Consider the following 26398-nt stretch of genomic DNA (forward strand, 5'->3'; position numbering starts at 1 on the left):
CAATTAATGATTAATTTAATAAATAATCTGAACAAAAGTTTATAATTACTGGTTTACATTACTTGTTTGTGGCAGGCGTAGGCGTAAATAAAATACAATTATTGGATAATTTAATAAATAATATGAATAATAGTCAGTACAACGACTTTACAGTTACTGTTGGGTTTAGGTTTAGGGTAAACATTAATTAAACAAATTTAATGGGTAATTTTAATAATAACCCTACTGAAAAAATTGCTTAAACCAGCCTAAGCTGGTCATGGTTGTAGCTGGTTTGTCAGGCTGGTTTTAGAGGGGTTTTGGCCACTTTTTAGCTGGTCTTAGTTTGTCTTAGCTGGTTTTAGCGGGTCATGGTAGTTTTAGATCGGTTTGACCATTTTTTATATGATCATAGCAGGTCAGATTGGTCTTAACTGACTTTAGCTAAGATGGTTTCAGCTTGTCAAGCTGGACTTGGCTGGTCAGGCTGGGAGACCAGCAGCTAAAACCAGCTTGACCAGGCTGGGAGACCAGGTAAAACCAGCTTGGCCAGGCTGGGAGACGAGCTCAATCTAGTTTGACCAGGTTGGGAGACCAGCTCAATCCAGTTTGACCAGGTTGGGAGACCAGCTAAAACCAGATTGGCCAGGTTGTGAGACCAGCTAAAACCAGCTTTACCAGGCTGGGAGACCAGCTAAAACCAGCTTAACCAGGCTGGGAGACCAGCTAAAACCAGCTTGACCAGGCTGGGAGACCAGCTAAAACCAGCTTAACCAGGCTGGGAGACCAGCTAAAACCAGCTTGACCAGGTTGGGAGACCAGCTAAAACCAGCTTGAGAAGGCTGGGAGACCAAGCTTAGACTGGTTTTAGCTGTTTCTTTCAGCAGGTATGAATAAAACTTATATAATTACTGTTTATGCATAACTGTGAGGGTTGGGGTGGGGCAGACATTAATAAAATATAATTAATGGGTCATTTAATGAATAATATGAATTTAACTCTGTATGATTACTGTTTAACATTACTATAAGTGTTGAGGTAGGGGTAAGCATTAATAAAACACAATTTAATGAGTAATTTAAAAAATAATATGAATAATAACAGCTATAGTGACTGTTTTTACTGTGAGGGTCGAGATAGGGGTAGATGTTAACAAAATATAATTTAATGGGTATTTTATTAAATAATATTAATAATTCTCATTATAATTACTGTTTTTACATTACTGCTGGGTTTAGGTTTGAGGTAAACCTGTATAAAATACATTCATTCATTCATTTTCGGCTTAGTCCCTTTATTAATCTGGGGTCGCCACAGCAGAATGAACCGCCTTTATGAAATACAATTGATATGAATAAAACTTAATTACTGTTTTACATTCCTATAAGGGTTGGGTTAGAGGTAGACATTAATAAAACACAATTTAAGGATTAATTTAATAGGTAATATATCAATAACACTCGGTATAATTACTGTATTTACGTTACTGTTTGAGGGTGGTGGTAGGGTTAGACATTAATAAAACACAATTTAATTGGTAATTTAATAAATAATATAAATAATTCTCGTTATAATTACTGTTTTGCATTACTGTGAGGGTTTAGTTTGGCAGACGTTAATAAAGCACAATTAATAAGTAATTTAATGAATATGAATAATAATAGTATAATGGCTGTGTTGACATTTAAGGGTAGATACTTGATAAAAAATAATGTAATCAGTAATTTAATAAATAAAATAAATAATTCCCCTTAACTTCCGACTGCAGCTGTATCTCTTCTAGCAACAGCCGTGTGTGAGCGTCCTCTATCGGCTGTATGTGTTCATGTGTTGGGTGTGAAAAAGTGTATTTCATTATCAGATCAGACTCAGAGGAGCTGCTGAACAGACCGATGAGGAGTGTGGATGAAAGCCTCTGTATAAAGTGTTAAAAATGCGCTTTTATGAGCCGAGTGAGCCGTCGAGGAGCTGAAGATGAGGTTTAACGAGAAGGAGCTGGTGTTTCTCAGCCGCCAGCCCACACAGAGAGCGGCCGAGCTCGGCATGAGAGGCCCGAAGAAAGGCGACGGTAGGAAACGACCGATTATCTGAACATTTCTGAATAAAACTAGAAGAATAACGACAGAATTATACGAGTAAAGGATTGAGTTTCAGTGTGGTTATCGCTTTAGCATGCTAGCTGTACTGATAATGTCCTGTCATGACAGTTTTAGTACGTTAGCTACTAAACCTTTTTATTTGTTAATTAGTGTTCGTTTTTTTAATTACATTGAGATACATCAAACTTGTAGTTTGTACTAATATTATGTGACTTAAATACATATTTATGGTACAGTATAGTTACACAAATGCGACAAAACATATCTATAAATACATAAAGAATAACCCAGATAGCAAAATACACTCGGGCCAGTTCCGGCTAGATTGTCGCCTGCCGAAGACTTACCCCTCGGCCCAACTCCGGCTGCCGGACTCGGGCCGGATGCCTGTGGACTCACTGCCCGATTCCGGCCCGAATCAAGCGGGCCAGATGCGGCGGCCGTAAGCGAGCCGACGCTGCGCATCCGCGCCGGAATCGGCGCGAGGGTAATGTGCGCTGCGGCCCGGAGCTGGCGCGACTCCGTATTTATACACCTTATAAAACCTTTTGGTATTACATTGGTACTTAATATATGGTATTACAACCATTTGAATTTATACAACAGCAAACACAGGCTATAATGTAAACACAAAGTGTAAGCACTGTGTTTAACCTTTGAATAAAGTGCAAACTGCATACACATTCTGTAACGAAAATAATCAGACAAATGACAAAATAAATAAATGTTAAACGTTTATTAATTGCAAGAAAAAAATAGTACTAAAATTTTATAAATAATTTTGTAGTGCACAAGAATATCAATATAAAAACAACAATAAAACAACACATTAAAGACACAGAAAGATTTAAACAAAAAATCTAAAAATTACACACAAACACAGATGTTTTTAAAACAACCCTGTTTTCCCAATAGACTTGAATTAAAAATTTGTACAAACAGCTAAATTTTATATAAACCTAAATATAGAAACCAATTTAAGATATAGCAAGAAACATCTTAAAAATACCAATGACAATCCGTAAAATATCCAAGTCAAACTTGTAAAAAGTACTGCAGAATTCTGAAGAAACATCTTGAAACATTTTTTAATAAAACATTAAAATAATAATAAACAAACAAATATATATATATATATATATATATATATATATATATATATATATATATATATAAATAATTGCAGAAGTATAAAGTCAAACTTATTTTTAAATAAACTTGAACAAAATCAATTGCACAAACAGCAAGACATGAGTGAGATGATTATACATTTCATATATATACACGTCTTGTGCAATTTTATATTTATAATTTTATTTGTATTACGTTTATTAAAAATGTATCAAGATGTTTCTTCAGAATTTGGCGCACACACATACATACAAACCTACATACCATACATATATACACACACACACATACACACATATATATACATATACATATACATATATATATATATATATATATATATATATATATATATATATATATATATATATATATATATATATATATAAATAAATGCAAATGAAAGAAACAAATTGTTCAAGTATCAGGGAACATCCTAATACACTTAAAATGTTGTTTAAAAAATAAAACAAAATAGTGATGTAGACATTTGACACATTAGCTTTCTCTTCTTTCTTCCTCCATCCCTGTCACGGGCAAGTTGTAGCTACCTTGTAATGCATTTTTCCACTTCTTTATCAGTGGCGTGGTATGGACATTTGTCTTCACTCCATCTGTGATTAAAAGATAAACAGATAATTAGTAGTGAACAAGTACTAATGTAAAAAAAAAGAAAAAATTAGGAAAAAAGTAGGCTACCTACCAAGCAAAAAAAAACAATAAAAAAAAAAACAAATAAACTTAAAACACTTTGAAATTAGCAAGAGCTTGAACTTACCAGTTTCTTCATTTGTTCAGGCTGCTCCTTTAGTTGATTTTCAAGCTTTTCCAAATCAAATTGGCCAAAGGAAGGTCAAATGTGTTTACATCTGGAATTTCATCACGTCTGTTTTGGTTTTGTGAGAATCAGGCCCAGCTGCTGCTTTATGACGTTGCATGATTTTAAAACTTCAGTCAGTCGTGCTAAAAAAGAAAAATAACAGATTAGTATAAATCAACCTGTAGCTTATTCTCATACAACTTCTGTAAATACAACAGTGGGTTAGACACTGCTGATATTCTCTAGTTGATCTTTACTTTCTAGCTGCATTAAACCTTAACAAATTTAGTGATGTCTTCAATTCTTACAAAGACATCACGAGATGCAATAAGTTATGTCTTTATCTCAAACTGCACTAGAACAAAGACTGTAAATGTTCATAGGTGTACTGGAGGAGTGTCCAAACATTTTGGGCCGAGGGCCAGATGCAAAAAAACAAACGTTGTCGCGGGCCAAATTTTACATACATCACACAGACACACACATATATACATATATATATATATATATATATATATATATATATATATATATATAAATAAATGCAGTTGAAGTCAGAATTGTTAGCCCCCCTAAATTATTAGCCACCGTTTATTTTTTCCCCAATTTCTGTTTAACGGAGAGTTAAACATTTTTTTCCACACATTTCTAAACATATTAGTTTTAGTAACTCATTTCTAATAACTGATTTATTTTATCTTTGCCATGATGACAGTAAATAATATTTGACTAGATATTTTTAAGACACTTCTATACAGCTTAAAGTGACATTTAAAGGCTTAACTAGGTTAATCAAGTTAACTAGTCAAGGTAATTAGGCAAGTTATTTTATAACAATGGTTTGTTCTGAAGACTTAAGGGGCTAATAATTTTTACCTTAAAATGGTTCATAAAAAAATTTAAACCACTTTTTATTCTAGCCGAAATAAAACATAAGTCTTTCTCCAACATCATTTGGGAAATATTTAAAAAAGAAGAAATACATCAATGAGGGGCTAATAATTCAGACTTCAACTGTGTGTAGACACAGACAGACAGACAGACAGACAGATAGATAGATCATAACAAGAACTGCTGCTTAATTGAATGCATGTAATAGCGACACCCGGTGGTTATTTATTGAATTACGTTCATTTTTGTATAGCGGGCAAGATTCTATTGATATTTATAAAAAGCCTCGCGGGCTGCAGATGGCCCGCGGGCCGTAGTTTGGACACGCCTGGTGTACTGGAATGTACAGTATCTGTGCATCTTCATGGTGGTCTTAAGATTTCTGCCATAGTCATTGATGGTGATGGTACTTGTGGTGCTGCATTGATTTCTGAAATCTTCATACCTGCCTTTTATCCAGCCTCTTTGTTCCAAGTAATTTTTCTTCATCACGGTATAGATGCGTCTATACTGTCCCTTGATCAGATACATTTACAAAACAAAACATCACTTTAGTATAGTGCCAGGTTAAAACTCACAGGTTGTAATAGATCAATGACAATGTTGACAGTATGTGTTTAAAATAATTGCAAACAAACCTGTTCTGTCTTGAGATGTATGACAGGCAATCATCGTCCTCATCTGTCTACCAGTCAGAAATCACAGTTGCATGTGGATGTTTTAGTCGAGCTTCCTCATATGCATCTATAATAAAACATCACATTGTTAACCTCCAGTAAAGAAAAGTTAAAATCCTGAAATACTATCAAAGTTAATTAATGCATATAATACCTATAGTGTAAATAATCAGTACACAGAAGGTTGCACAAGATTTATTCGGAGATTCATGCAGAGTGACAGCCTTATGAATCTGAGACATAGATTTGTAAGATGGCCAAGCGCATGCATTATTCTGTACCCATGAAGATTAACCTACCATTGTGAAAAATTTTGATGATGACAGCTAATAACAATAAACCATTTCAGCTGTTTGTGAAGCAATTAGTAATGTAATGTCTGAAAAGCTCAATCTATGTTGAAAATATATCAGCAGTTTACAGCTTATAATGGACTTTTAGCACACAACTATAACATGCCTATTCACGTTCATAAGAGTGTGCCATTGACTTCTTTGGTCGTGATGTACTGCAAAATGATCTCACTAACCTTTGTTAAACAAGAACAATGAGACTTAACCAACAAATATTGTTACCCATTCATTTAAATCAGAATTTATCACTGTCAATAACATAAAAAACAAACAAAAAAAACATCAAAATCTGCTTTAAGACGTTCAGTTTAACATTAGCTGTCCATTACAGCTTGAACAAAAGATATAATTGATTCACATAGGCTAACACATATGAATTAAAGTGCATAGTAATATATTTCTCTTGGATAATTTAAAGAGAATATTAAACAGTCGAGTTTCGATCACTTTTCGTGACTAACTGCATAAACAAGATAAACAATAATATTTTATTAATCCAAAACGATTAGTTTTTATTTACACAATCACAGAATTAATACTGTTGGATAAGTAAACGCCTGTACAATGATTTTTTCAACATCCACGGTACTTTATAATGTTAAATCAGGAAAAAAACACGTTTTGCCAAGTTAGTTAATGGATTCGTCTACAGAAACTTTCTTTAACGCAAAGTTAGCATACACACAAATTCGTTTCATGTTTCTTTAAAATAATTAAAATAGTTTTCAGTTACTATACACGTTACAATCTAACATTGTGTTAAAGGAAAACGAACTTTCAGGCTGTTTGTAACTGTTAGCGTTAGCATACATTAGCTCCAGTCGTGTTTCTTAAAGCAAGTTACATTTCGTATCAAACTGTTTTAAATTACTAAACGCTGTTACAACCAAACACCGTGGAAATGTTTTAAGCTCTAAATTCGCTAATTATACAGTACACAAGCAGTAAAAAGCTTACCTTTCTGACCGGAATCCAAGTAAAATCTTTGAAAAACCAAACTTTTTCTTCTTGTGATCTTCGTGCCATGGTGGTTGACAAACAGCTTTTTGGAGCATTACCGCCACCGTCTGGATTGGAGTGTGGATCATGAGTTTAGTCACGCATGTGTTTATTATGAAACCAACTTCTGCTTTAAAAAAACAGTCAGCACAGGAGCGTGCTATCTCAAAAATAAGCGAATTTTACATAGTTTTCTCTAGATGACATGTATAATCTATTTATAAATAATATTGTTTTGTTTGCGTCTAAACATTGCGACCATCCACACTAAATATTCTTTTTTTTTTTTTTTTGCTATCGTACCATGAATATTTTCTCAAATTATCATTAAACGTGGAGCTAACAGATTACTAGATAAAATAAGAACTTAATCGGTTGCCATCAGCCTTAATCGGTTGCCATATGGTTGACCGGAATCGGGCCAGTGCTTTACAGCCGCATCACAACCGCATGTGCGCGAGCGAGCTGCGGGCCGCACTCGGCCCGGATAACACTCGCCGATGCCGAGTCGGAGCCGGAGGCGCCGGAGGGCAGCCGAGCTCGGGCCGATTACTGCCTGCTATCTGGGAACAAATAAAGATCAAGATAAAAATGAAATAAATGAAAACAAATAAAATATAAATATCTAAAAAATAAAAACATAGGTAAATTATTAATATATTATTAAAAAGGCCCGTTCACAACATGCACAGTAAATAAATGTACTTTAGAGATTTAACTATGCTTCTGGATGTAAAACATCTTCAGAGTTTATACCACAACTATAACAATAAATTTGAGGTAAAGCTCCCTACGAAAAAATCCATCTTAAACCAGCCTAGGCTGGTTGGCTGGTTTTAGCTGGCCGACCAGCCTGGTTTTAATGGGGTTTTGGCCATTTCCAGCCTGGTCTTAGCTGGTCAGGCTAGGAGATGACCAGCTAAAACCAGCTAGACCAGCCTAGCCAGGCAAGGAGTCCAGCCAAAACCAGCTATGTCCAGCTTAAACCAGGCTGGTGAAGCTGGATTTAGCTGGTCATTTAGCCTGGAAATGGCCAAAACCCCTCTAAAACCAGGCTGGTCGACCAGCTAAAACCAGCCAACCAGCCTAGGCTGCTTTAATCTCAGCAGGGCTGGTTTTATATTCGCACATCTGGACTTTCTAAGTAGTGAAATAATATCAGCAGCAAATGACTATTAAAGCACAACATTGTTCCCATAAGCAATATCACACGTGTAGCAGTGCGATATGACTCTATATCGGCACTGGTGAGAGGTATGCTTAGTGTCTGACCAGTGGCGATATACAGTCATATGGCACTGCCAAGGGCGTAGGTTTGCACGTGACACTGGTGGGGACAGGTGAATACAATCTCCCCTCACCACTTGACGGGGTCAAGAATAAATATCGCCTTTTTAAATATATATATATATATATATATATATATATATATATATATATATATATATATATTGATTAATCATCTCCATATAATCCTATAAAATAAAAAAGTTAGATTAAATAATCAGGCCCGTAGGCAAGGTGGGTTTGTGTGGTTTGAAAGACCAACAATTGTATTATTATTATTATTATTATTATTATTATTATTATGTTTGAAGGAAAGTTGAATGTTTTGGCCAGTTTATTATTTGCCTAAAGGCTTCAATTTTTAATTTAAAACAAGTTTTAACAGATTTCTAAAAAAATAAATAAATAAATGAATGATAGATGATCAATTTGTGTTTGTATTTCTTTACAACTTCAGTCAAGAGCAGTGAGGGATTTTCTCCTTTTGTTTGATTAATGATAAAAACTGGTGGCTGCAGAAATAGTGCGCTGTCACTTTAATGGTTTCGCTTTCACGTTTCTTTTGATCCTCAACTCGTTTGTTTATTTCACAAATGAGGGTTAATATGAATAATCACTAAACACTGCGTTTTGACACCTATTTGACCATTAAAGCGCTCACATTAAGATAACTTTAGATGCTCTGCTCGTGACAGCGTGCAAATGAGACCGAATGCTGACCGTATGCTTCTGACTATGTGTGCCCGCCGCACACAAACACACAGGAACATGCGGTTCAGAAAGGGGGCGGTAAATAATGGAATAATCGTTTATCTCGATTAATGGTTTTTCATAATCGTTAGAAGCTAAAATCGAAATCGGATTTTCGATTAATTGCACGGCCCTAGTTAGTAAACAGTATCAGACAGTCACCGTTTGCAATGAGGAGTGATTGTATAGACTAATGTCTCTTCTTTTTTCCCACAACAGTTGTAAAGAAGCGTTTGGTGAAACTTATTGTTAATTTCCTGTTTTACTTCCGGACCGATGAGGACGAGGTGAGTGTGAATCCTATTATTATCACCTATTATTAGGCTCATTTTGGAATATGACAAAGAAATGATGGTCACACTTTACAATTAGCTTTCATTATTAGTTAATGAATTTACTAAGATGAACTAACAATGCATTCATTCACACACATTCCTTGGCTTAGTCCCTTTAATAATCAGAGGTTGCCACAGCGGAATGAACCGGCAACTATTCCAGCTTATATTTTACACAGCGGATGCCCTTCCAGCCGCAATTTAGTACTGGAAAATACCCATACACACACACACACACACACACACACTCATGTACTAGTATGGCTAATTTACTTAATCAGTTCCCCTATAGCACATGTGTTTGGACTGTAGGGGAAACCGGAGCACCTGTGGAAACCCACGATGAACATGCAGACTCCACACAGAAACACTAACTGATCCAGCTGAGACTCAAACCAGAGATCTTCTTGCTGTGAGGCCACAGTGCTAACCACTGAGCATTTATTAATGATAGTTCAGCATTTACTAATGCACTATTAAAATACAAATTCATGCATGTTAGCATTAGTTAATCCACTGCGAATTACCATGAACTAACAGCGAACAGCTTTATTTTCATGAACTAATATTAGCAAGCATGAATAAATACTGCACAAATGCATCATTCATGTTAGTAAGTGCTTTAACCTATATTAACTAATACAACCTTACTGTAAAGTGTTACCGAAATGATGCCAAGATGTGCTTAAAGATTTAATCTGATTGTCAGGCCTGTCACAATAATCAATATATGAACTTCTCGCACAACACATGGACATGAGCTCAATCATTTTTGGTGATGCAATATATATCGCCCATACAGGGCTTGACATTAACACCCACTGACCTGCCAAATTTGGGTAGATTTCAGCTGTGGTGGGAAGACAAACACTCCCACAAAAGTCTATCATTTTGTAGGCAGCAACAGTTGCTTTTACTTTAAACATTCTTTGAACAGATTATTAACGGGCCTAATTGTGATGATCAACCTTTCATTGTCACCTGCTTTTTTTTGCTTAGTTATTTTTGAAAATATGGTTTAATTATCAGTGTTGTTAAAATAACATTGCCTTAATAGGAGATTAACTCCTCATTTATGTGTGGTTGACTGGTGATATGAGCCCTTTATTTAAAATGTCATCCGTTTTGTTATTTAAAGAAAGGTTCTGTTGAACAATAAGTGCATGTATACAGCTATATTCTGCTTGTTTTGACACCAAAAAATAATTATTTGTTTGTTTTTGGTGTGGTCAGAGGTTTGGCTAATCTTTAATCTTGAAACCTGAAAAGTCATGTAAATAAAAACTAATAGCAATGCGACACTATGACACTATGAAATTACACTATTGCCCCTTTCACACATACAGTACTTTCCGGAAAATTACCGGCAATTTTTATATTTTATATTATAATTATATAGCATTACATTATTATAATAATAATGTTTTATTGTATATTAAATTATATTTAATGATGTGAAAATTGCATTTGTTTGACTATCATATACAAAATATGATAGAAAACTATGTTATATATATTTTATAGGTATAATTTGTCCCCTGTAATCTCTCAACTTAAATTTTAGCATGTCAAAGTCAAATTTATGCAAATAAAATATATTTTCCCAACAGCAAAATTGTGGCTACTAATAATGGCGAGTGGCTAGTAATGCTGGAAATCTACTGCTCTGCTTAATAGCAGAATAATGAGAGAGAGATTGTTTGAGGAATTGTTGTAACTCTTGTTGAAAGTCAAGTTTACACACAATAAGATTATTCTGCCTCTGGAAAAGCTCAGATGATGATGTCAGGGTTTTGGAAGTTTCTGATTGGCTAATTGACAACATTTGAGTTAATGTGAGGCACAACTGTAGAATAGTGTTGAAGGAAAAGCTCAAACACACTGCTTCCTTGTGTGACAACATGGAGAATCAACAAGCCAGAATCAACAACAAAGCCAGATTACCATTAGCTGAATGACACTGGGAACAGACTGATGTGTGGAGACATGTCCTGTGCTCTGATGGAGCTAAGATTGAACTGTTTGGCCATAATGAGCAGCGTTACATTTGGAGGACAAAGAGGAAAGAACACAAACCTAGAACACCATCCCAACTGTGCAGTATGGGGGCGGCAGCATCATGTTGTGGGGCTGTTTTGCTGCAGGAGGGACTGGTCCACTTCACAGCATAGATGGCATCATGAAGAAAGAACATTATGGAGAAATACTGAAGCAACAGCTCAACACATCAGCCAGGACATTACAACCTGGCCACAAATGACTCTTCCAAACAGACCATGACCCTAAACACACTGCCAAACTAGTGAAAATGTGCTTTAAGGACAACAGAGAGAATGTTTTGGAGTGGCCATCACAAAGCCCTGATCTCAATCCTATAGAACATTTGTGGGCAGAGTTGAAAAAGCTTGTGCGAGCAAGACAGCCTAAAAATCTGACTCAGTTACAGCAATTCTGCAGGAGGAATGGGCCGAAACTCCTGCAAACTATTGTGAGAAGCTTGTGGAAGGAGACCCAAAACATCTGACCAAAGTTACACAGTTTAAAAGCAAAGCTAAAAAATACCAAGGAAATGTGTGTAAACTTTTCACTGTCGAGAAATTAATAAATAACTCTCTCATTATTCTGGCATTTAGCAAATGTAAATCATTTAGGTAATCCTAACAGACCTGAAATAGTAAACGTGTAGTGTGATTTACCATCAGACATTCTTTAAAACAGGGTTATGTTCATTTTTTTTTGTGCATGTAAACTTCTGGTTTCAACTGTAATTGAAATGTTCTTAAGAATGAAATATGATGTGTTCTCTGGAAGAGTGTTCTTGCATTGTGATGATATTATTCTGTCATTCTGGCATTATATAATGAGTGGCATAAAATGACAATAGTATCATTTATCGCAATATATTTTGGTGCAACATATCCTACAACAAAATATAGATATCGTGACAGGCCTACCGATTGGTACTGAAATCAATACTTTTGGCAACGCTAGTTTTACGAGATATTACAGTTTTGCAAGTCACAAGTTGAATCTGCCTCTTTCTGTGTGTTTACAGCCCATCGGCGCTCTGCTGCTGGAACAGTGTCGTGTGGAGAGAGAAGATCCTCAGGTTTTCTCTATCGGTAAAAGCTGCGTCACTCACAGATTCACACTTCAGCTAACTGGGTTTATTTAAAGCATCAGCTCTGCTGTCTGTATCGCTTCCTAATTCATATAAACCACATATACTGACAGTACTTAAAATTCAGACACACAATTGAATCAAAATTATTCGTCCTTCTGTTAATTTTATTTAATTTTTCCAATATTTCCCCAATGATGTTGAACAGATTCAGGAATTGTTCACAGTATTTCCTATAATATTTTTTCTTCTGGAGAAAGGCTTATTTGTTTTATTTCGGCTAGAATAAAAGCAGTTCTCAATTGTTTTAAAGCCATTTTAAGGTCAATATTATTCACCCCCTTCAGCAATATTAGTGTTGGATTGTCTCCAGAACAAACCACTGTTATACAATGACTTGCCTAATTACCCTAACTTTACCCTAATTACCCTAGTGAAGCCTTTACATGTCACTTTAAGCAGTATAGAAGTGTCTTGAAGAATATCTAGCCTAATATTATTTACTGTCATCATGTCAAAGAGAAAATAAATCAGTTATTAGAGATGAGTTATTAAAGCTATTAGGTTTAGAAATGTGTTGAAAGAATTGCTCTGTTAAACAGAAACGGGGGGGAAATATACAGGAGGGGCTAATAATTCTGACGTTAACGGTGTACGTAGACATAACATGAAACTTTAGGTCATGAAAATGTACTTTAAAGTAATGGAGTTTTAGTTGTGGAAAATAAGACAATACTGTCAGAAAAGAATGGTGCAATTAATCGTTTTCTTGGTAGGAATTTTTCTTAACTCATAAATGCCAGTGATCTATATGGGACAGAAATAACCATACTCAATGTGCTTTTATTTATTTCTTTATCTTTGATTTGTTTTGACTGTTTTGCAGTGTTTTTAGACGAGGCGGAGCGAAAATATCTGTTTGAATGTGATTCTCAGGAACAGTGTGCCGAGTGGATCGACGCCATCATTAAAGCCAGGTGTGTGTATGTAAGATGCTGAAATTACCACAATCCTGTGCATTTCTTATACTATAACACTAATCTTGCTGTTGTGAATTGGTGCATGAATGAACAAAAACGCAAGAATGACAAGAATAAAACAAATTTGAGAGATGTAAATTCAGAAATGCACAAAAACTAATCTGAATTGAAAGATGGAAACTGGTAATTATGAGGAAAATAAATTTTTAATTGCAAAACTTGAACTCAGAACTAAAAAAATTATAAAAATAATGCAGAACTGCAGGACTCGTTTGTTTTTATCGTGCATTCACACGGGGCTTCAGCGTCAACGGAGGGCATGTCTGTAGTTGGGGATGACGCGATCATCGTAGCAGCGTCAGCCAATGAAGTAAGTCCGCAATCGGCTACTGTCTGAGCTGGGGTATTTGCATGAAGTGATTTGATTGGATGATGCTTCCAATGTCACTTGAAAAGTTGAGAAATTCCCAACTTCTGCAGCGAGCAATTGCTGAAGCAGCACAGACGGACCCAAAATTCAGTTTAGCAACACTTGACGTTCCATGACCCAAGAGCCTGTTTCTGTGTCTGACGATCGGGTTGTCGTTGTCCTAACCTTCCACCAAAACCCGTTCCACAATGCACCGGCCCTTACAGATCCCCCTGCAGGTGATGGGCCTGCAGAAGAATGGTGCCACAGCGCTCCTTCGAGCTAATCCTGGCCAGGTTCCGTGGGAAAAAACCTGGCAACCAGGCGCTAGCATACTAGCCTCAACCCCAGACCTGACTCCAGGGTGGGGCCCCGGCTGTGCTATACCAGGCATCATCATGGTCCTCTGGTAAGAAACTCATAAAGGGTTTTTAAAGCGCACTTAGTCTGACCTGTCAACTAGGATCTTTTTGCCTTGGGAGACCCTAACCAGGGGCATTAGCCCCCAACAACATGGCTCTTAGGATGACTCAGGCATTCAAACCCTTCCACCATGATAAGGTGCTCCTTCACATTAAGAGAAACCAGCTGAGGTGGCTCGGGATGCCTCCTGGACGCCTACCTAGGGAAGTGTTCCAGGCATGTCCCACCGGTAGGAGGCCTCGGGGAAGACCCAGGACATGCTGGAGAGACTATGTCTCCTGGCTGGCATAGCAATGCCTCAAGATCCCCCCGGAGGAGCTGGAGGAAGTGTCTGGGGAGAGGGAAGTCTGGGGTTATTTCCGAAGGCTGCTGCAAGAATATCAAGAATGAGCGCTTGACGTCGCCTATTCAGAATCAGTTTTAATGCCAAGTGTGCTTCACACACACAAGGAATTTTCTTTGGCTACTGAAGCTTTCAGTGTACATAAAGTGACAACACAAAATAAATATGAGAAAAAAAAGATGATAAACATTAAACAGAGATGCAGTTAGTCAAGAAATCTGGATGTTGAGTTGTATGTACAGGTTTGTTATAAATATACAGGTTATACAGTGCTGTGTACAGATGCGAATGGAGAAAGTATTGCATTGTATATTTATATAAGGTGCGGTGTACAAGTGCGTATTGGAAAGTAATGCTCATGTTTATTTCACAGTTGGGGGATATTTCACTGTTCATGAGGTAGATGGCCTGAGGAAAGAAACTTTTCCTGTGTCTGGCTATTTTTGTGCTTGGTGCTCTAAAGCGCCGACCAGACGGCAACAGTTGGAACAGGTAGTGTGCTGGGTGCGAGGTGTCCAGAGTGATTTTGCGAGCCCCTTTTACTCACTCTGGAAGAGTACAGTTCTTGAAGTGTAGGAAGGGTAGTGCCAGTGATACGTTCAGCAGTCTGGACCATTCGCTGTAGTCTACGGAGGTTGGTTTTGGCAGCTGAGCCGAACCAGACGGTGATTGAAATGCAGAGGATGGATTGGATGACAGCTGAGTAGAACTGTACGAGCAGCTCCTGTGGCAGGTTAAACTTCCTCAGCTGATGAAGGAAGTACAGTCTCTGCTGGGCTTTTCTGCTGCGGCTGTCAGGTGTGATTTTGCCCAAAGCGTTAGACTTCACTAATGGTGGGGTGTATGTGTGATCTGTTTCTTTATGTTTACAATGTTTTTGACTCGTTTTATTTTCATATAATGTTTGCATAACCTCTGGATAACTGCTTTCTGCTATGCTGGTATCTTTTAAGTGTAAAGCACTTTGAGAAGGAAGTTTTAAAGGCTCTGTTTATAAATAAATTATTTATCTTTACAGAACTATAGAAAAAATGTCTGAATTTCTAAATGTGAATGCAAGAATATCAGAATTGTGAGATGTAAATTCAGAAAACACAAGAAAAAATGACAATTGCTAAACCTAAATTCAGAATTACAAAACAAAAGTCAGAATTATGAGACGGAGACTCGTAACTACAAAAACTCATTTTTGCCAGATTGAAACACAGAACTTTAAGACAGATCTCTGAATTTCTAAATATATAATTAAATTTGCAAGGAAATCCGAATTGAGAAATTCAGAAAACACAAGAATGAAATCTAAATCGCAAAACTTAATCTAAATTAGACTGACTTTATTTTGGACTTCCCTAATTGTGAGGTGTATTTGTGATCTTTAGTAAATTTGTGAAGTGTAAAGCGCTGTTTAAAAATAAATTATTCATATTTACAGAACAATAGACAAAATGTCTGAACTTTTAAATTTGAATTTAAGAACATCAGAATTGTGAGATGTGAATTCAGAAAATACAAGAAAGTAGCAAAACTTAAACTCAGAATTACAAAAAAGTCATAATTGTAAGACGGAGACTCGTGACCACAAAAACAAAAACTCAGAATTGCAAGATTAAAACACAGAACTATGAGACAAATCTCAGAAATTACAAGAAAATCTAAATTTGAGAAATTCTGAAAATACAAGAATAAAATCGAAATTGCAAAACTTGAACTCGGAACTTTAAAAAATAATAATAATGCAGAATTCAAGACAATGTTTACAATGTTTCTCACTTGTTTTATTTTCATATAATTTTTGCATAACCTCTGGATGGTTGTTTTTCAGCTGTCCTTGTATCTTTTAAGGTGTAAAGTGCTTTGATAATCAAGTTTAAAGGCTCTGTTTATAAATAAATTATTAATCTTTACAGAACTATAAATTATATATAAAAATGTCTGAATTTCTAAATGTAAATTCAACAATATCAGAACTGTGAGTGTAAATTCAGAAAACACAAGAAAAAATGTTAATTGCAAAACATAAATTCAGAATTACAAAAAAGTCAGAATTATGAGATAGACTCAAAAAACAAAAAGTCAGAATTATGAGATAGAGACTTAAAAACAAAAGTCTGAATTATGAGATAGAGACTTAAAAAACAAAAAGTCAGAATTATGAGATAGAGAATCAAAAATCAAAAAGTCTGAATTATGAGATAGACGCAAAAAACAAAATAGAGACTCAAAAACAAAAAGTCAGAATTATGAGATAGAGACTCAAAAAACAAAAGTCTGAATTATGAGATAGACTCAAAAACAAAAATTCAGAATTATGAGATAGAGACTCAAAAACAAAAATTCAGAATTATGAGATAGACTCAAAAACAAAGATTCAGAATTATGAGATAGACTCAAAAACAAAAATTCAGAATTATGAGATAGAGACTCAAAAATCGAAAAGTCAGAATTATGAGATAGAGACTCAAAAAACAAAAGTTTGAATTATGAGATAGAGACTCAAAAACAAAACGTCAGAATTATGAGAGACTCAAAAACAAAAAGTCAGAATTATGAGATAGACTCAAAAACAAAAATTCAGAATTATGAGATAGAGACTCAAAAACAAAAATTCAGAATTATGAGATAGACTCAAAAACAAAGATTCAGAATTATGAGATAGACTCAAAAACAAAAATTCAGAATTATGAGATAGAGACTCAAAAATCGAAAAGTCAGAATTATGAGATAGAGACTCAAAAAACAAAAGTTTGAATTATGAGATAGAGACTCAAAAAACAAAAGTCTGAATTATGAGATAGAGACTCAAAAACAAAAAGTCTGAATTATGAGATAGAGACTCAAAAAACAAAAGTCTGAATTATGAGATAGACTCAAAAAACAAAAAGTCAGAATTATGAGATAGAGACTCAAAAACAAAAAGTCAGAATTATGAGATAGAGACTCAAAAACAAAAATTCAGAATTATGAGATAGACTCATAAACAAAAAGTCTGAATTATGAGATAGAGACTCAAAAACAAAAAGTCTGAATTATGAGATAGAGACTCAAAAAACAAAAGTCTGAATTATGAGATAGAGACTCAAAAAACAAAAAGTCTGAATTATGAGATAGAGACTCAAAAACAAAAAGTCAGAATTATGCGATAGAGACTCAAAAACAAAAGGTCTTAAAGTCAGAATTATGAGATAGAGACTCAAAAACAAAAAGTCAGAATTATGAGATAGAGACCCAAAAACAAAGTCAGAATTATGAGATAGAGACTCAAAAAACAAAAGTCTGAATTATGAGATAGAGACTCAAAAAACAAAAAGTCTGAATTATGAGATAGAGACTCAAAAAACAAAAAGTCAGAATTATGCGATAGAGACTCAAAAACAAAAGGTCTTAAAGTCAGAATTATGAGATAGAGACCCAAAAACAAAAAGTCAGAATTATGAGATAGAGACTCAAACAACAAAAGTCTGAATTATGAGATAGACTCAAAAACAAAAAGTCAGAATTATGAGATAGACTCAAAAACGAAAAGTCAGAATTATGAGATAGACTCAAAAACGAAAAGTCAGAATTATGAGATAGTGACTCAAAAACAAAAAGTCTGAATTATGAGATAGAGACTCAAAACAAAGTCTGAATTATGAGACAGAGACTCAAAAACAAAAGGTCTTAAAAACCGAACTTTAGGACAGATCTCTGAATTTCTAAATATAATTTTTAAGTTGCAAGAAAATCAGATTTGTAAGACAATATTCAAGATTTAAACTTGATTTTCATAATAATTACCCACAATCCTCTGTGTTTCTTGAATGTCCAGTCTATAACAGTAATCTGCCTCTGTCTGCAGTTATGAATTCATGCGCAAAAACCTGGTCTACTACCGCACAGAAATCCATCGGCTGACGGGCAAGGTGAGAGAACACATATCAATAAATACAACAGATATTTGCAGAAATGTAATATATTTGTTTACCCTTAAAGAAGACCTATCTGGCCCTTTTTAATACCGCTCAAAGGCTTTGATCCTAATTGTGGTGTTTTGGTGACTGTTGCTTTAAATTCAAATGAGATGGAGAAATGGGCACTAGTGGGCGGGGCTTTCCCCCTCTGATGAAAGAGAAAATGTCCATCAAAGTGTCTCTGCAGACTGTTTTTATCAAGTCTGATTATAAACAATATTAGTGGTGTAACCAATCACGGTTGATCTGTGATTCGTACAGCTCACAACCCATGGTTCAGAGCACGATTGACCCGCGGATTAATACATTTTTTTTTACTGGTAAATTAGTCCTAAATTTGTACCGATTACAGAGAGATAGTCTCTCGTGTCATTCAAATCACATGTATGAAAACATTTAGGCTTTCCTGTAAACTGTAATTATGAGGGAAGAAGTTGTGTTGGGCTATTGGGGATGTGGTGGGTTTCTTAGGTTATTAAAGGTGTTTTTTGTCACTACTTGTTTAACCTGTATCAATGCATTCAGTATAAGCTGCACGATTAATCATTAAAAGATCGGGATCTCAACACCCACGCAACCTCAAATATAAATGATGGTGATTTGCATATTATTATTAAAGGGTCACGAAACACCAGAGCACATGTTTTGAGCTGTTGACAGTCGTATATGTGTCCCATATGTTAAAAACACTATTAGGACACATATATCTCACTAACAAGTGAAAATTGTTTGCTTTTGCGTTATTTCTAGCAAATTCGTACTTCCGGTTTGAAACGAATTTTTGAAGCTGCGTCACGGCCATGAGATCTTAGCGTGTATTCCAGCGTGCAGACTGGGCGTCTGTACCAAGGCGTCCCGTATTACGTCTCTGAGTGTGCTGCATTCATTCATGAGTATGGCTTGGTTCAAACCAATCAGCGCGCTCCATTATGTATGCGCTGCAACTTCATTAATATGCATGCTAGCTTTCTTAGACTGTACCTGAAACAGTGTTCAGACGGCAGAGAGAGTCCTGTTGCCAAAAGTTATGGGAAAAAAATAAGAATTGTTTGGAGATATGAGTCGCCTGTGTTGCTTTCATAATGTGAAGGTTCTGTTTCATTTTCTCTCTATGAGTGCGCTGCTAGACTCACGTGTGGATCCTCAGAGTAAAATTTCCTCAGTTCAGAGAATATTTGGTCCCTCTCTAAATTGAGCTAAATTTACTCAGCAGCAGAGTTAAAGTTAATGAGACAATGATGGGTAAAATAAGATGATGATTGAGCACTGATGATGAACACCTGCTGTTAATAAGCAGAAACAGAAGAGAAGTAGCAGCAGCTTCGCTCATTGCTTACCTGATTGACTTTATTTCTGTCAGATGTTCACAAAAGTCCACGTGAGATTTATCGAGAATTCATTGTTTTAGATTATTTTGCTGTGCAGAATCTTACAACTCAGTGGAAATGGCCATATCTGTGGGGTATTTTGAGCTCAAACAGTTAAACACACCTGAACCAGTTAATCAAGCTCTTTCCAGGTATACTAGAAACTTCTTGGCAGGTGTGTTAAAGGAGGTTGGAGCCAAACTATGCAAGATACAGACCCTCCAGGACCGAGTTTGGGCGCCCTTGCTCTAGAGCACAGGCCTCAAACTGGATTCTTGGAGGGCTGCAGCTCTGCACAGCTGTGCTCCAACCCTGATCAAACACAGCTGATCCAAATAATCACAATGTTCAAGAGTAGTAGGCGTGAGTTGGAGGTGGTTGGAACTAAACTATGCAGAGCTGCGGCCCTCCAGGAATTGAGTTTGAGATTATTGCTCTAGAGCAGGGATCACCAGACTTGGTTCTGGAGGGCCGGTGTCCTGCAGATTTTAGCTCCAACCCTAATCAAACACACCTGAACATGCTAATCAAGGTCTAAAGCCTGGTTTATACTTCTGCGTCAAGTGACCGGCGTAACCCACGGCGCATGCAACGCACATAGCTGTGCATTTATTCTTCTGTCTCTGTTGGTCTGCATTAACACTTGCGAAGCGCTAGTTGGCAGTGAGGTGTAAATGTTCCTCTGTGTCGAGTTTCTTCACTGTTGTTTTGTTTTTCTTGAACACTTCCTGAATGTACAAGTGGCTCAAACTCGCTCATTTTGAGGCAGGAACCAGCGGACGTGCAACAAATTTAACCATGAGGTAAACACAAAACAAAACTTTCCATCCGGAGCTCCTTCACAGGACTCCACACTTGTAAACAATCATAGATATATACACTAGATGTCGCCTGGCCTATTGTTGTCTATTGGACGGAATGCGTCAATAGCGCCGCCATCTTGCTACAGGGTAGCGCTCCTTTGAAATGAATGCGGGACCAAGGTACAGTGGAGGACTGTGGCCATCCAAAGCCAGAGACATACACATATACACATATATCTATGATCGGGAGTTTTCCTGGATGTTAGTGTGTAATTTTTTTTCTAATTACGAAAATTATAATTTTACATCACTTTTCTACATTGATGGATCAGTGACCGCACGGCCATTCCTGACAAAAAGCTTGTGTTTGTGTGTACAGAAATGTACTATTCACCCTCCTTGTTAAATTTAATCTAATCATGTCCTGAAACACACCTCCTCTCCTGCTTTCACTGCTCATACTGACGGAGGGAGCGATTCGTTTGTGAATGAATCCCCCGAACGACTCTTTCACTAACGTTAGCCGACAATAATACAAGTTTCTGGCAGCGCAGCATCTCGTTGTCATATTTCTTTGGCATTGTTTGCTGATTTTATTCAACAAAACTAGCATAAGCCGAGTGTTTAGTGTGAGTTGGAGCTGCTTTGCCGTATGGTGAATGCAGTAAGTGACTGTTATCATCAATAACGTTACCTGATTAGCACAAAAGTTCAGAACATACAAAAACAGAAAAAAACTTAATATTACCTATGAAATGTTCTGCCTTTGTGCTTTGTTTTCTTTGTTTGCTCGTTACTACACCCGTAGACAGCGCTAAAGTCCCGCATCTTCACGTAATAACACTGTCTTGACTAGTGCGGTTGAATGACATTTGTTCTGGGAGCACTGTACCAATGTGGCGGCGCTATTGACGCATGCTCAGGGTCCCTATGCGATATCTAGTGTATATATATCTATGGTAAACAATCGATTTGCGCGGCTATCGGTCCCACCCAGACTCGTCAGCGCTACCAAGCCGACCAATCACAAAGCTTGCGCTACGCGTTGTTGCGAAGTGTAGTTACATTTTACAGTGCCGTAGCATACGCCTGCATTTGACACAGAAGTATAAATCAGCCTTTACTAGGTATACTTGAAACACCCAGGCAGGTGTGTTGAGGCAAGTTGGAGCTAAACCCTGCAGTGCACCGAACCTCCAGGAACGGGATTGGTGACCCCTGCTCTAGAGATACCAGAGATGCATTCATAAGGGCCAAAATAGAAGGACTTATTGTAATGTAATTACTGCTGATCTCCTGCAGGATCCACTGGAGCAGTATGGGATATCAGACGAAACCCGCTTTCAGGTCAACAGCGCTCTTCCTCCTCTCCCTCCTCCTCCTCCTCCCACATAAACCACACAAACATCAGCATTTATATAGCTGTTTTTCCTTTCAGAGAGTCTTCTATTCATATCCACCACTGTTCACTCTGCAGTCTTTAACGTGGGTGAATGTGTTCTGTTATTACTGTAATGAATGTCCGCTGAGTTTGAGCCAATTAAGCGTTATTCCTGATATTGAGATCACTGTTAATGTAAACAAACGTCGGGTTTTACAACTCATTTCAGCACCTTTATTGCCTTTAATAACTGTGATGTTATAAAGGTTTTATGCATGCACACATTAGGACGCTTCACCTTAAGTGCACTCAACAGGGTTTGTAGCATGCAGATTTGATTTATTTTATGCACTGTGGCCTTACTAGAGGTTTTACAGTAAAACAGTTTGTGTATTTGCGTTTATTTAATGTCTCTGAAGCTGTGTAGTGTTTTTATTTCATGTCAAAATCAAAGGAGAAAAAATATTTATATTCTGCAAAATAAGTCTGTATCTGGACTATTAAATATTTGATGGCATAAATAATAGTGTGTGTGTGTAAAGGTATACACTATTATAAGTTTGGGCTCGGTAAGATTTTTATAAAATAAGCTTTTTCTTTTCACTGTGACTGCATTTATTTGATCAAAAACACTGTAAAATTAGTAAATGCTTTGACAATGAAACTTTTTTTTTTAATTAAATGTAGAATAATTTTTATTTATTTCTGTGATTTTAAAGCTAATTTTCCAGCAATATTAATCCAGTCTTCAGTGTCACATGATTCTTTAGAAATTATTATAATATGATGGTTTAATAATCAGAAAAAACATTTATAATTATTATCAGTGTTGAAATCTGTTGAGCTGTGTTGTAAAAAAAAAATAAATGAGTGTAAAGAAGAGAACCGAGTCCAGGAGACTCGAAACAAGCAGAATTCCTTTATTGAGACGTGTTGGTTAATCTGCAGTCATACAGCGTCTTTAAGATGTCCAATGTGTCTGCAAGAGCCTACTAGAGGTCCGCAGTCTGCAAGTTCTTTCACAAGTCTCACACAAGTCTCACACAAGTCTGATTTAAGACAAAGATTTCATGGCTATATTGTGTTCTTAGGAGGAGAGGATATGGCTAAACAAAGCATGCAAATTAAGAGTTGTGGTCGGCAGGGTAAACTGCTTTTTCAGGCCTAATCTAATTATGTTCTGGAGACAGAAACCGCCTGACCATTTAATCGAAAAGAGAAAAACAATAGACACCCCATGCTGTGAAACTGACAATTTGCATTACTTTGGCTTAGCCTGTAATCAGAAAGACAAAAGGTTAATGTCCCTCCTAGCTGGGATGTTAATGAAATGATATAATTAAAAACCAGAGAATATAACTTTTCAGTTATACGAAGATTATTGTTCATTTGGAATTAGATGATATCAATTTATATTTCCACAGCTGCTTCATATTTTTGTGTAATCTATGGTTTTTAATAGGGAAGAAATAGATGTTAATTGTGGGATAAATATTAATTCGTACAACAAAACCCTCTCAAAATTAAAAATTAAATAGAAAAATATTAAACAGTAATGTAATAATATTAAACAACAATAAATGAACGATTCAACTTTGTTTGATTAAAAATACAGTAATTTTAAAAATGGTATTACAATTTTAAATAACTTTATTAAATGTTGATTTTTTTTTTTTTTGTGATTTTGTGACTGATTTTCCAGCATTAATATTCCAGTCTTTCGTGTCGCTTCAGAAATCATTATAATATGATGATTTAATAATCAGAAAAAAACATTTATGATAATTATTATCAGTGTTGAATTCTGTTATGCTGCTTTATATTTTTGTGTAATCTATGGTTTTTAATAGGGAAAAAATAGATTTTAATTGCGGGATAAAAATTAATTCGTACAACAAAACCCTCTCAAAATTAAAAATTAAATAGAAAAAATATTAAACATTAATGTAATAATATTAAACAATAAATGAACGATTCAACTTTATTTGATTAAAAATGCTGTAATTTAAAAAAAGTTATTAAAATTTTAAATAACTTTTTAAATTAAATATAGATTCATTTTTTTATTTCTGTGATTTAAAGCTAATTTTCCAGCATTAATATTCCAGTCTTTCATGTCACAGGATCCTTCAGAAATCAGTATAATCTGATGATTTAATAATCAGTAAAAAACATTTATAATTATCATCATCAGTGTTGAAATCTGTTGAGCTGCTTCATATTTTTGTGTAATCTATTGTTTTTAATAGGCAAAAAATGGATGTTAATTATGACATAAATATCAATTTTTACAACAAAACCCTCTCAAAATTAGAAATTAAATAAAGAAATATTATAAAACAACAATCAAAATCTAAAAATTAATGATTCAACTTTATTTAATTTAACACAGTATTTTTAAAAATGTATTACAATTTTAAATATTTGTTTTATTTTTGTGATTTTTCAGCTTTAATATTTCAGTCTTTAGTGTCACATGATCCTTCAGAGAGCAGTATAATATGATTTAATAATCTGAATTTTTTAAATAATAATTATCATCAGTGTTGTATATATATGTATATATTAATACTAAAAATATACAGATTTCTGAAATATGTGATACTGAAAAAGCTGCATTACATCACAGCTACTCAATTTTAATATATTTATCATAATAAAAGTTAAACAGTAATAGGCGACACAGTGGCTCAGTGGTTAGCACTGTGGCCTCACAGCAAGAACGTCGCTGGTTCGAGTCCCGGCTGGGTCAGTTGGTGTTTCTGTGTGAAGTTTGCATGTTCTCCCAGTGTTGGCATGGGTTTCCTCTGGGTGCACAGTCCAAACACGTGCGCTATAGGGGAACTGATGAACTAAATTGGCCGTAGTGTGTGCTTGTGTGTGGGTGTTTTCCAGTACTGGGTTGCAGCTGGAAGGGCATCCGCTGTGTAAAACATATGCTGGATAAGTTGTCGGTTCATTACGCTGTGGCGACCCCTGATAAATGAAGGGACTAAGCCAAAGGAAAATGAATGGAAGGATAAATAAACTGCAATAATAGTTCACAGTTTTAAATATATTTAAACTATTTTTGATCAAATAAATGCTTTGGTGTGCAGAATTTTCTTTTTTTAATTAAAACATAAAAAATATAGTGATCACAAGCTTTTGACTGGAACAGAGAAAAAGTGTGTGTGTGTTTGTGTGTTTAATTGATATTGGTATTATTAATTATTATTATTATTAACATAAGCAAAAGCATTACATATTTGAATGCAGAATTAAAACACCATTATTTTTGACTTTTGATTTTGTGGTGACATGACATCTGTGCATTTCATACATTCTGACCTCAGCTTGTGAAAATATCAGCTTTAAATAATTCAGTCAAGTGTTTCGTCATAAGAGGACTTCCGTTCAACTGTTACTCAGACTAGTTGTTACAGTCGATGCTCAAACAAAAGGGCATTGAGCGGCAGAACATCAGACAGAATGAGATGACAATAACTCGAGCAGCTTTCCTGTAAGCGTGGAGACCGATTGATTATGCCAGAAAGTGTCTGCATCTTATAAATGTGAGATTCTTTATAGTTTTTAAAGAGACAGTACACCTGAAAATGAACATAACCGCATTATTATTTAAGTGCTTGTCAACTTCCATTGAACACAAACTAAGATATTCAGAAGAAGGCTAAAAATGACACTGTATTCTTCAGCTTTGTGTTTAAACAAGTAAATGATGACAGAATTTACATTTGTGTGTGTGTGTGGACTGTCCCTTTAAGCTTACCGTCATGCACTAGAAATTATTCCAAATATTTTAGATTTTATAATTGATGTATGTTGCTCGTTTCCAATCTTATTTTTGCTAATAAATCTCTTTTAAAAGACTGCTGACGGTCTCTGAGTTTTATTTGCTTTGATTTAAGAGTTTGGGTCTGTTGAGTGCTTGATTCTGATTGGCTGCTGAGTGAAAAAGTCTTAATATGTTGCTGGCAGTTTTAATGTCATCATAATACAAAGATTAACACTTTAAAATAAACAATAAAAAATCTAAAAACTTGTCTAAAAGAGGTCTTCTGGAGTGTTTAGATGCATTTTTTAATAATGTAACAACTAAAGGACTTCACAAGCACGTTTGTAGAGATAGTAATACTAGAACCTGGTGGTTGCAGCCTGTCATTACATGTTCTTATTTTTACAACCAGATGATGTTAATCTGTTTTTTTAAATGGCTCTATTTTAACTGGGAACACTAGAGTAATTAAAAAATTTGAAAAATTCCAATTGTTTTCAATAGGGGAAAAATGGATGTTAATT

The 26398-nt window shown here is 35.5% G+C and overlaps 4 protein-coding genes across 8 annotated transcripts in view; 2 read left to right on the forward strand and 2 right to left on the reverse strand.

Moving 5' to 3' along the window:
* The window catches only part of lingo3b (leucine rich repeat and Ig domain containing 3b), a 644601-nt gene that overhangs the window by 248641 nt on the left and 369562 nt on the right, over positions 1 to 26398 (reverse strand). The window lies entirely within an intron of this gene.
* LOC108179272 (uncharacterized) overlaps positions 1 to 26398 on the forward strand; it is a 120759-nt gene that overhangs the window by 36564 nt on the left and 57797 nt on the right. The window lies entirely within an intron of this gene.
* On the forward strand, positions 1837 to 25972 carry plekhj1 (pleckstrin homology domain containing J1). 3 transcript variants are annotated; one of them, XR_015477661.1, is made up of 6 exons: positions 1837 to 2048; positions 9207 to 9274; positions 12378 to 12444; positions 13330 to 13420; positions 18437 to 20772; positions 21662 to 22966. XR_015477661.1 is itself a non-coding variant. In NM_213288.1 (6 exon segments), coding segments are annotated over 6 exon segments (477 nt in total). In that variant the 5' UTR covers positions 1860 to 1954; the 3' UTR covers positions 22114 to 25972.
* The window catches only part of nectin4b (nectin cell adhesion molecule 4b), a 212759-nt gene continuing 207344 nt past the window's right edge, over positions 20984 to 26398 (reverse strand). The window contains exon 8 of the transcript XR_015479169.2: positions 20984 to 21104. The gene's annotated coding sequence lies outside the window, so the exon portion shown is untranslated. The remainder of the gene's footprint in view (positions 21105 to 26398) is intronic.

This window comes from Danio rerio, chromosome 2 (genome assembly GCF_052040795.2).
Source record: "Danio rerio strain M-AB ecotype USA chromosome 2, GRCz13ab, whole genome shotgun sequence".
NCBI lineage: Eukaryota > Metazoa > Chordata > Actinopteri > Cypriniformes > Danionidae > Danio > Danio rerio.